Source organism: Gigantopelta aegis, chromosome 4, assembly GCF_016097555.1.
Source record: "Gigantopelta aegis isolate Gae_Host chromosome 4, Gae_host_genome, whole genome shotgun sequence".
NCBI lineage: Eukaryota > Metazoa > Mollusca > Gastropoda > Neomphalida > Peltospiridae > Gigantopelta > Gigantopelta aegis.
The window spans coordinates 61303419-61316063 of NC_054702.1; the positions used below are offsets into that span (position 1 = coordinate 61303419).

General features: G+C 32.4%; 1 protein-coding gene across 3 annotated transcripts in view; it reads left to right on the forward strand.

The window, feature by feature from the left end:
* LOC121370870 (protein phosphatase 1 regulatory subunit 37-like) overlaps positions 1-12645 on the forward strand; it is a 32548-nt gene that overhangs the window by 714 nt on the left and 19189 nt on the right. For all 3 annotated transcript variants that reach the window (XR_005957739.1, XM_041496381.1, XM_041496382.1), the window contains exons 2-4: positions 1423-1520; positions 10018-10063; positions 11456-11556. Coding sequence is in view for 2 of the 3 variants with exons in the window: in XM_041496381.1 (XP_041352315.1) it covers positions 1423-1520; positions 10018-10063; positions 11456-11556 (245 nt within the window). In the remaining variant the exon portion in view is untranslated. The remainder of the gene's footprint in view (positions 1-1422; positions 1521-10017; positions 10064-11455; positions 11557-12645) is intronic.

Here is a 12645-nt window from a genome sequence, read left to right on the forward strand (position 1 = left end):
TTATTGTTAAGGGTACAATGATTTGAGTTTTTTTAGAATTATCAATAATTATATCATAATTTCAAAATAAATCATTCACCTGCTTTCGTGTATATAAACGTGAAGTAGGTCAGCCTTATTGATATTAAGAATGTTAAAACCAGTTTAAAAACACCTTTCCTGCATTTTTAAAATTATAGTAAACGAATAAAAAAATGTTTGGTTATTTTTATTTAAACTGAAAAGGAAAACTGACAAATGCAAACAAAACAAAAGTTTTACACCTTAATTGACAGTCATTCCAGTTCACAATTGTCACATTGTTACAAAAAAGAAAAGAAAAGCGAAATAAGATCCAAGTGTGTGCACAATCTACCCGAGAAAAAAATCCATGTAGGGATCTTAGCCATACATGACAATGAACACGTATGCATCTGCAGTACTGTGCCACTCAAGAAAACGGTTCCGAAATGATCATGAGATGGGTCATGTGTGATCGTTAATTTTCATAGTAATATTTTCAACAAGACAAAACAAAAAAGTGCTAAAATAATCCTGGGACAATACTGTAGGGTTTATGGGCTACAAAGTGAGGTCATGGGCGGTCTATAAATAGCGGGGTCACCGATCCACATCTACTGCGCCGAACCATCGGACATGCAAATCGTTTTGGATACAAGGGGGTGTCTACATTTATGCACAATTTTAAAATGTTTATTTAGTACAGACATAAAACAATTTGTAGTTTACTTCAGATTATACACTGCTTCATTGCTGAGAGACATATTTTATTAAGTATTTCACAGTGTTCACATAGAAAATGGTCTTTGAATGCTTAGGTGCACCAATACACCGGACAGTACTGTATGCTAAACATTCCAAACTTTATAATCCGAAAACAAAGATGAATAAGTTTTACATGTATGTGACATCATTCTACATTATATTCAGAAGATGCAGTGTTTGACCAATTCAATAGCCCTCGGTACCAACTAGTGAATTTTGGGTCTGGACTTGTGAACATTATCTATATGACACTAGCCAAAGCTTTTGTGAGGGTTACATATGTTCTCAAACATTTGTCAAACACTGGCAGATGGGGAACATCATATGATTCTGTCCCTATTCAAGAGTTAACTCCTGGTCCTTTTTCTTTTTAGCCAAAAAGCTATTTTTAATGGAGGATTTTCAATAATTTTTATAAAATTGAAGTAGCCTTTATTGGAAATGAAATGTCATCTCCTGATAATATATATATATATATATATATATATATATATATATATATATTATATATATATATTATTGTTAAATATAACGGAGCTCAAACATTTTTGACAAACAAAATCCTTATATTGTATTTTATTTATTTATTGTTCAAAATTGTTGTTTATTAAAGAACTGTGTTTGCAAACCAGACTAATGCTATGTTTTGTGTTATAGTCGATGGATGGAACAATGACCAGATTGCTTACAGATACAGGAAAAGCTGTGAGAAACATGGCACCAAGCCTTTGGCAAAGCTTTTGCCACAAATCCAGGTACAATACAGCTATCATTAACTATAAAGTTGTATTTGATGTTTTTCTCTCATCTTAACTTTGATTTTGTTAGTGTTGCTAAACTTACTGTATTGAAAGATCAAATTGCCTGAAAATGAGTAGTATTAAATTGAAGTTAAATTGATCACAGTCACACTTGTAATTAAACTACATGCATACATGTATGGACACTGAAATGTTCTATAATTTCTTTTAAAATAAATAATATTATACTCGGGGGGGCCCTAATTTTGAATTGTTAACAGCACTTTCATTTGCCCTTGGGTTTTTTCACTTGCCCAAGGGTTTTTTCACTTGCCCAACTTAAACTTTTTCATTGTAAAGCAAAAACATTTATCAATATCCAGATAACATATACTGTGAGAAAACATTTATTTTGGACATAGAACAATATTTTAGTGTCAGTTAATAAAATGTAATACCATTCACTTAAAACATAGTTAGCCATGCAGATTACAATTCTTCTTTCTACCCAGAATGTCAATATAAGATTATTTTCATATACATGTACGGTACATTGTGTTTTAACATCTAGTCATTCGACTGTGACTGCCAATGAAATTCATTATGTTCCAGGCTTGTAGGTCTATTAAAAAAATAAAAAAAATACTGTTCAGCCGGGTTAGTAAATATAAAAATACATTAGCCTACAGATATTATCACTAGCCCGAGATTCTTTCCATCAAATGTTTTGATAATATTTTTTTTCATACATAGAATAAACTATTTGTCAGCATGGTTTTATTTTGCAACTAAAACGAACAAGTAGTGGGGGAAAAAAAACAAAAAACATTCAAAACAAACTCACTCGGAACACATTGGCCGAAGTGTAACCAAGAATCAAATGGCCGAGTTGTTTCAAATGGGTCAATATTGGAAGTCCTCGGGTAATGTTACACAATACGATAAGATCAGCTGACATCATGTTGTAATCTGGATTAACTTTAACAAAAATTTATCTTAATTATCTTTTTGATGCAAAGAAACGTTTTTTAACAGTATTAACAGTAAATCTATCATTTGTCTTGGAATTTAACGAAAATAGCCAATATTATGTTCACAAAATAGCATTTTGTTTACAGACAAACAGGGTTTACAGGGATGTACAAATTGAAATTCTGCGTAACCCAAAAATATTTGCATAACCCTTTTTTGAAAATAAGGAAATTATATTTCTGATTTTTGTATATTTGTAATAATACATGTACACGTGTATATAATAAGGATTATGACTGAAATAAAGAAGTAACAACTTATTCTATTGGCTGCCTGTCGACTCGCACGATAACATAAAAAGTAGGATCTCCAAATTAAACAAACACATTTCGTAGCTATTCGTCATGTTTCGCGATTATGTGGTTCCTGGAAAATTCTGAATATTTTTTCGTAATAAAATTTAAGTAATTTATAACTATTAAAGCAACTTTTCATTTCTTCTAAAAACAAAAAACTAAAAAAACTAAAAACCTCAGTGGTCTTCCTAAGCAATTCAAATAATGTTGATCTGCATCCATTTCCAGTATGAAAAGTACTCCCAAAATTACAGCTTCTTAGTTATCAAGGTCAAGGTCTGTTTGTTTTACTATAGTACGCGTCATGGCAATCGGCACCTACGTTTTCAGCAATAACTTTACTTCTAAAGAGTTAAGGCCTAATTACACTGGAGAGCGGTAACAGAAAACGGCACGTTATAGAACTAATGCTTTTTCAATGGATCCAATTACACTGAACGCAGAACGGCCCAGTGGTACAGCGTTAAACCGTTTCCGATAGAACTCGAAGCTATTTTTCTAAAATGCCGCGCAGCAAAATTATGATTTCAGCCAATCGGGGCGAGTGTTGTATATAGTGCTTCGAAAAATCTAGTATATATCAGAGGAATACCACAAATATATTTATTATTAATGTTAATGGTGGTTGGTGGCGTGTAATATCTTGGTCGACTTGATGTTTCTGAAACGATGTGCCTTATTTTGTTTATCAATATGATTATATAGGCCTATATAGGTTACCTTAAAGCCTTTGAGTATCGCTTATTGGTTTTCTCCAAGTTGCTCTAAAACCTGTGCAAACTAACCACGGGATATTCGGAAGCAGGCGAAGAAGCGATCTTCATGAACTCAGTTCACGTACTATTTTATGGAATTCACCTAGTTCATTCCTTTTTTGCAAGATCTTCGCGCCAACAATAGCAGAAGTATCATCTTCCCATCTTTACATTTTCTAGCCTTCACCATGATAGTTTATGCGCTAAAATTATCAAGTTGCTATTATTTATGTAAAAAACAACAATAAAAAAAATAAAATAAAATAAAACACTGCATGGTTTTCTGCGTTGTATGTTTATTGCTTTCTGGTTGCCACTCTCCGTTACTGCTCTCCAGTGTAATTAGGCCTTTAGGATAAAAATGTAAACGGTTTTGGAAATAGATAGGAAGGTACTTTTTTGTACCAATTTTGGGGCAAAATTTTTAATTAATTAATTTTGTATGAGCAAAAAAACATTTTCATCATTTTTGCTAATTTTCATTTGCCATTCCGTTACCATAGCAACACCATATTACAAGAAAAGTAATGAAGTTAAATACCTTTGTATATTATGTACACTGCAGTGTTTCTGCCAGAAAGAAATTTTCGAGTATGGTGCTATGGAATTGAATGCAATATTTTAACAATGAATATGTATGGGAGCCTCCCCTAGAAAGAAAATGAGTTACGGTTAGGGTTAAGAAAATCATACATTAATGATAAGAGTAATTAATTTTGTTAAAAGGTTAACTTTAAAAAAAACATCTATAAAAGAAATCTGGGTAGTGCGCTATACCCGTTTTACCCTCTGGCAGAAACCCTGCACTGTGTATAAAGACTAAAAGTCAGTTATTCTGATTTTGTGTCGAATTATTCAATTCAAAACCATGGTCTTTTGATGTTCCGATTGTCGTGACGTGTACTATAGGATAAAAAATTTGCACGGACGGAAAATGGGTTATGCAAGGAGGGTTTTGCGTGACCCTCACGCGAACGAAACGGTCGTTTACGCAAACTGTGCAGGCCTAGTTTACCGAATTCTACCTCATTTTCGTCACGTTAAAATGGCAATGTTCAAAACATGTACAGAATTCGCAGATCAACATCACAAAATGGTAGGTTATTGCCAGAAGTGGATTTTGGTATTGACTCGCCTAGGTTTTTTTTTTTCCATTTTGGATGAGCTTGGATAAGAATGGCTAATTTGGAAAACCAAAAGTATGTTTTTTTCTATCTCCATGCGGTTACGGTTTTAGTTTTTTCTTCTACAACCAAAACTGAACTGATTCCACTGTTAACTGTACATCACTATGATGAATTTAAATATGAACATTCAGTTATTCCACTGTGACTGTCAATAAATATTTTTGTTGCCATGCGGGCAACCTGGGACAGGGGTTTGTCTTGCCTGTCATTATTTTCACTCGCCAGGCATTATCGGGCTACTATTAAGATTGAACCCTGTAATGGGCCATTCCGTGGTATTTGGTCCATGGGTGTGGAAATTTCAAAATGATCTGTTAAACTAAGTTTTTAGTATAGCTTAAAGATAACACCCTTAAGCACATACAAATATACTTTTATTGCCAATTTACTTATGTTTTATGGGTTTTAACGACAGTTTTATTTGAAAAAATAATTTTTGTACGCCAGGACGTGACATTTGTTTTTTGGTAATATTTCATGACTGTTATGTCAAATTTAAAAATTAGGTATCAGGACATCATATCTAAAATATACTGCAGATGAAAATACTACTTTGCCTTCTTTCATATCATAATTAGTATATTAAATTATTTTTCAAAATATATAATGTCACGTCCTGGCTGATTTGACATATAAAAGTTAGTTTTATTTAAAAACTATTTTTTTGAAATAAAAATCATTTTTAATTTTCCTTCTTCTTAGTGTTCCAAGTACAAATAAAAGGTATAATGATGACTGGTTGTATTAAATGATTAAAATAACAAACTCAAACTTTGAGCCAGGACGAGACATTCAAGATGGCATGTTAAATTGAGTAAAGATTAAAAAATGTATTAATTTCTCTATATAGATAAATTGGCAAAAATTACTAGATAATGCACATGTACCTTAAAGAAATTACTTTTATTTTCAATATTTTTGCTCTCACCATCGAGAATCGGAAACATGGATTTATGTAGATACAAAAATACTATTATCAATTAATTCTATGTTTTGACCAAACAATGACTAATTGATAATCCACCAATTTAAAGAATATTGTATTTATACCAAATGTTCCATTTTGTGAATCCAAACTGGTGTACAAATACAATAAATATTGTATCAAAGAATTGTTCAAATACAATGTGCTGCTAAAATATTAACTAAAAGTTATTCCTTGGCAAATACAGGTATCCAAACATGAATTGGAATATATAAACCAACATTTCTCCAGTGAAGGATGTAATTGATAAAGATACATGTTGAAGATAAAACTTGGGTTGGGGGAATTCAAATCATTTGTGTCGTTGAGATTTTTGCTATTGTCATCCATCAACAGTTATATTAATATACATTGTTGATAGTTTGGCCTATCAGATAATGATGAACAGAAAGAAGAAACTGTCCAAAAACTATAATTTCTGTACTGACTGGGTATTCATATTTTGAATTCCAATTAAATCAGATGATCATAAAAATACCAACAAAAAGCAAAATATAATAATATATTAATTGTAAAATATATTGTAAATTCAAAACAAGAATTCTACAGAATTAAATGTCTGGCCTTCCATAATCTTATTCAGTGTCATTGATAGTGTATTTGTAGAATCTATCTCAATGTATGTTAAAAATGTTTTTAAAACATTAAAATATAAATTAAATTTCAAAAAATTAAATTAAAATTTTAAAATAATAAAGTTGAAAAACTAAATTTTGACGTGCACTGAGGTAAACATTCATAGATAGAACTATAAATGAAGCTTTACTGATGCAGGACATGTAATTTATGTGAAATGTAGCTACATTTGTACAATGAATGTGAGCTAATTTATGCAAAAGTTAATGCCACAGCCAACAAAAAAGATATACCTATACTTCATCTTTTTAGTTTATACATGTATTGTAATGTAAAGGTAAGACAAAAATCACCAGACTTAGCAACATCAGGATAAACAATGTTGACAATATGATCACTGGTTATAAAAATATATTATATGAATATTGTATGAGAACCTCTTCTTTTTTTTGCACGACAATTCAATTAATTAGGATTTTATGCACTTATTTTGATGATAAAAACACTTAAAACAAGTAAATATCATTGATTTCATAAATTAACAGTGTTTCATTAGTAGTATTTGATATACATATCATTTATTAGTTGTATAAGTGAACTGGACAAAATGTCATGTCCTGGCTTGTCACGTGCTGGCTCGTACTGAAATGTTTAAAAGTAAATGTTACATCATAATTTTTTTTTTTTTAGTAAATTGCTATACGGCATTTAGAAATAGACTGGATATTGTGTTGAACAGTGTATTTCAATAAGCAAACATTCTATCAGGAGAGCAGAGTTTTGGAATTTACTGCAGTGTTAAAAATGTGATGTCCATTTTCGTCACGTCCTGACACATTTTACTTTTCACTTTATAAGTCTTTTTTTTTCATAAAAACTAAATTAGACCTGACATGCTTATACTACTATATGTAATGAGTCTATAAATGATAAATGCTTTTCCATTTAAAAAGGATTTTTAGTGAAGGAGATCATAAGAGTCAGAATGTCACGTCCTGGCTTAAATCATTACCATGGAATGGCCCTAATCTAGAATTAAATAATTAGGAAAAGTGACTTCTCCTTTCCCAGGAAAAATGACAGAAGTTCGATAAAATTTGGCGAAGTGAACATTCGTATTGTTTTGCCATGTTTCACGTTCATTAGGAAAAATTCTGAATTCTGCGCTGTTCAAAACATAATATTTCTATATGAAATATAACTACATGTATTTACGTTACTAAAATTTAAGCAAACTACTTATGTTTTCTTTAAAAATGTGATATTATTAAGTAGATAATTATTGTGTCATTGTTATATTAAAATTAAAGTAATAGTTACTGTCGATAGCCAAAGTAGCCATTGGCTAATTTGTACAAAACGGTGTCTAATGAATTTTGCAAGTGCCTAAAATTTGGCATAGCCATTTTCTATCCATTTCAATACACATTAAACTCTTATGCTAGTTCAGAGCCAAAAGACAAGTATCCCAGCTGTCAGTGTGAATATAGGTCACGCTTCATAGTCAGCTGAAACTGCAAGTCAAGAGACATGGTTGTGCACATTAAACAGTACGATTACACACAAGTAAATATAGATATAAATTTTTAGAAAAAAGTAGTTGTTCGCATCAATGGTTACTTAACTGCAGTTTCCTTTATTTCCTTTCTCTTTGTTAATTTCACACTTATGGTTGAGAGCATGCTGCATCGTATGCAGGTCATGATTGCAGAAACGAACATGCAATATTTATACACTGAGTAAAATTAGTTTACAATAATCATGACATTTGTTAGATAAAAATAATATATTTGTAAGACTGAGGTGACATCACAAAAGTTAGCTGGAATTTAAATATAATATGTAAATTCAATTACATCATAATTGTTTTATCAAAAATAGTTATTATAACATATGAGGTCAGCAGTCTTAACCTCTAGAGGTATTTTACAAGCTGAAATCAACAGCCAGCATTGAGTTAACATGATGCTGAAATCAAAACCAGTAATAACATGGTGCAAATTATAAAATTGTTGGGGGGCAGTGTTCTCGCTGGACGAAAATTAAAGGAGGGCGGCCGCGCAGCACCACACCCTTTAAAAAAAAAAAAAAAAAAAAAAAAAAAAAAAGGTGGGGTAGGGGTGGGGGGAGCTTGGTGGTTACCATGTTGTTGTGTGTTGATAGACTTTGTGGAAAGACTTACTCCTTATTTTGATTACAAAAAGTTTATACGAAATATAAGCAGACTCGTCTTTTAATTAAACCGAAGATGTTATTGGTCTGATATTCACTGGTAGTTCCAGTTTTGCTGGACCGATCAAAGTTTTAATATTATTATTTTAATAAAGATTTCAAGATACACAAAAAACAAAAAAGACATTTGTGTGATCCCCTAATGTCGAAAACATTTTTTGTTATTCCCATCTTCATCGCTGTGATAAAATATTATCGCCAACTGATAAAAAGTAGTTTTGTTTTTGTAGTGGCGGTGTATATAATATTTGGCACCCAAGATGAATGATTTTAATGCCAAACACTACCACTTCCGTTGATTTTATAAGCGGTGATATCCCCCCCTCCCCAAAACAAAAAAAATGAAGTTTACAGTATGTTATAAGAACTGCTGAATAAACAGAATGACATACATGTAAATGACAGAAAGTAAAAATCGTCAGTTACAATCAATTGTATCTGTAACTGAGGACAAAATATCAGACGACAGTTTTTGGAAACAAAAGAAAGATTGGTGGGTTACTGTAAAAAAAAAAAATCAATTCAAATCAAATCAATATAATGAGATAAAAAGCTCTATTTGAGAAAACTATCAGTATCAGCTCTTAATTTTTTTTGGGGGAAAAAGGTCCATCCACCCCATATGTTTGTATACATCTTTGTTGATTTAATGACATAGGCTTTAGAAAGTGGGCAGCAGCTGCCAACTCTGTCTGAAGATAGTGGATCATGGAAGCAATCACAATATTGCCTAATTCCTTTAGACTCTGCCTTGTGCAGACATACAATTTTTATTAGGGAAAATTTGGTTTTGACATTTATTCCAGTTTGTAAATAATTAGCTGAAAAAGATGTATTTTTATATTCATATATACCGGTACATGTATACAGTATATTGCAACACAATTTTGGCTAAAACACAATGTTTCCCCTAGGGGCCGTTTGGACCCTGCATCGACCCCGTGAATTTCTTTACTTGGACCGTAAAAATTGTAGTCATATATAAAAAAAAAGAGAGACTCAACCGTGTGTTCAATTCGCTGATATTATTAAAAAAAAAAAAAAGCAAATCAGGGGCGGATCCAGGAATTTTAGCAAGGGGGGGGGTCCAGTCTTGAGCCTTTGAAGTGCCTCCCCTCGATAGGAAATTTTCATATTTGAAGATAGCTTTAGATGGATTTGAAGTATATATTCCCGTTGTCAAGATCAACTCACTGGTCCCTCCCCTGGATCCGCGTCTGGCAAATGCTGGTAGTCATAAATATATTCCCGAAATATGTACATTGCCAGAGGGGGAAAAAACCCCATCCTGATGATTTAATGACAAAAATGTGTTCATTATGGTCAATAAAATTCCCATTTTGCTAATGTTTTGGCTACAGGTATTTTTGATCCATGGTTAGTCCTGAATTACTCGGGAGTCCAAGTTATGTGTATCAGATATTTCATGTTTTCTTTTATCTGTTTCAGGACATGGTTAACAATGGAAAAAGGATAGAAGGTCTTAATTTAAAAGGTAAGTGGACAATCTAAGCTTCATTAAGTAACAATTATTCAACCATTTTAAATTTGTTCTTAATACTTATTAATTAGAAATTGAATGTGATCATTCTTCATGTTCAGAGGAGGATCTGGGGGGGGGGGGGGGCAGGGGCCTGGGCCCCCCTAAATTTTGTGAGTTATAATTTTATTATATATTATTTAAAAAAAAAAATTTTATGATCCTTCTCCAAACCTCCCCCAAAGTTCCCATGGCATTCCGCCTCATGTCATTGGGGACCCCTAAATGGATTTTCTGGATCTGTCTCTCATGTTCATGCAAGTGTGAACCACACATGTATGAATATCGTAGACGTATGTAAAGTGGTTCTGTAGTTCATACTTCCATCATATATTAAAGATTAATTTTTCGATTTTTATAATTCCAGGTGTATTACTATATGATCAATAGAAAATCTATGAAATAACAATCTAATTCTTTCTTTAGGAAATTAATGTGTGGAATAAGGGGACTCCCTATTTTATGGTCTGACTTTTCCCGTCGGGAGCCAAATGAAGGAATTCTCACATTCTTTCAATACACTAATGCAAACAATTAATAACATTTACTGATTCAACATTAACAAATAATATAAACAGTTATTTTATTAACTTGAAGTAAAGAAAAGAGCTGAACTTATCTATTTTGGTTTTCAAGCATTTTCATGAAACTCCATATATAGAATATAATAATGATATCTTGAACAAGTTCGTGTTTCACATCTCTGTGTTGAACACATTATTTTATAATTTACTATAGTTTGACATCCAATAGCCGACGTATTTTTCATTCTGGAGTGTAGTTAAATACCTATTTTATTCTGTTCTCTGTATTGAATTATAAAGCAACCCCTGCAGTTGCCCACAGCAATCTGCATTGCTGTGAAGATTGCTGTGGAATTTTTAGTTCTCCACGGCACTTTTTTGCCTTGGACTATTCAGGTTGTTTTTTCCAATGGCATGTTTTTTCCAATGGCATGTTTTTTCCAATGGCATGTTTTTTGCCGGGGACATTTTCTTAATTGCATGGATTACAAGGTCATGCTTCAAACCAAAAATAGAAATATATGTACTACCTCACCACTCTAGCTTCATTTCTCATGCAATCTTCATGAAATTTGAGCAAGTTCACATTTCCCATCAGTAGATAATGTCATTAAAGATCAAGGTCACTATTACTAGAAATAGAAATATGAAGTCACCACTCCAGCTATTTCATTTCTCATCCAATTTTCATGAAACTTGACACGCATGTAATAGAAATAACATGATTCAATTGCAAGGGGATTTGCACCATTTCTGGTGCCTTGTTTGATATTTGTATTTTATTTCCTACCTGTTTATATACTTTGCTTTTATTTGAATGTAGGTGAAAAACTCGATCACAAGCAATGTGAATGTCTTGAAGAGATTCTCAAATGTGTTCAGTTTCAAACCATTGACCTTGAAGGAAGTCATCTGGATGATGAGGTACAAATGAATGTCATTTGTTCTGGTTATAAGATTTAAGTAACAATATGTTTCCTTTAAATCTTTATAAATATTGGCAGTTAGTGAATCTTCAATTTGATCTGCATTTTGTTTGTAAAATATTAGTAATATGTACATGGATAAACTAATTTTAAATAAGGTCGACGACAGTCACTTTTCTCACCCTAAGGTGTATTATAAAATATTGTTTGTTTTTGGTTACCCGACCGACCCTAATTTGAACCTGCCGACCCTAAAACTTTTTTTGTATATCCAATTTTTTTTTTTTTTAATATAACAACGATTTCCACGAAAACATTCCAAAACTATCACAAGCACTAATTTTGTGTCATTGAGGGGATAACCCTACTGTGTTTTCCGATTTGTGGACGTATATCGGTGCTTTTTCTGTCGCAAATTTAGTTTTATTGGCGACCCGTTAGCCACGAAATGTTTTCTTCTAACAATTAATTGATGGATTTACTTCCTGTCAAATTGAAGTTCGGTAACTTTCGTGAGATATCGGGCGAAGAGTCGGAAAATAGTTTTCATGAATATATACGATCTTTTCCGATTTACTCTACATCTAGCGTAGTGAGGTGTTCCGATTAATAATAATAATAATAATAATAATAACTATATTTAATGATTTACTCCAGCGACAAACTGGCCTTGTAGAAATTTAGTGACCTTCTGATAAATTAGGGGAGGGAATGTTTACCGATACTGATGGAGTTTACTGCCAAATCAAATGATTAAATATGTCAGTAAGATCTCGATGCGTTTCGTTATTTTTTGTAAGTGGTCACTGGGAACTTTGCGGGTTTCCGCTAAAATCAGTGTCAGAATGACCATGTGTTTGACGTCCACTGGGGCAGATCTAGGGGGGGGGGGGGGGGGGGTCCAAGGTGTCTGGATCCCCCCTCAAATTAGAGAAGGTGCCCCTTTTATTTAGGATTTTTTGGTTTTTTACAAATTTAGTTATTCTGTCAATGTATAGAACACTGTAGAATACGTCTGCCAGCGTCCCTGTTGTAGCACTATTATATTATGGTCCATGTCAACCATGTGTAATTTTTCAATAGTGCC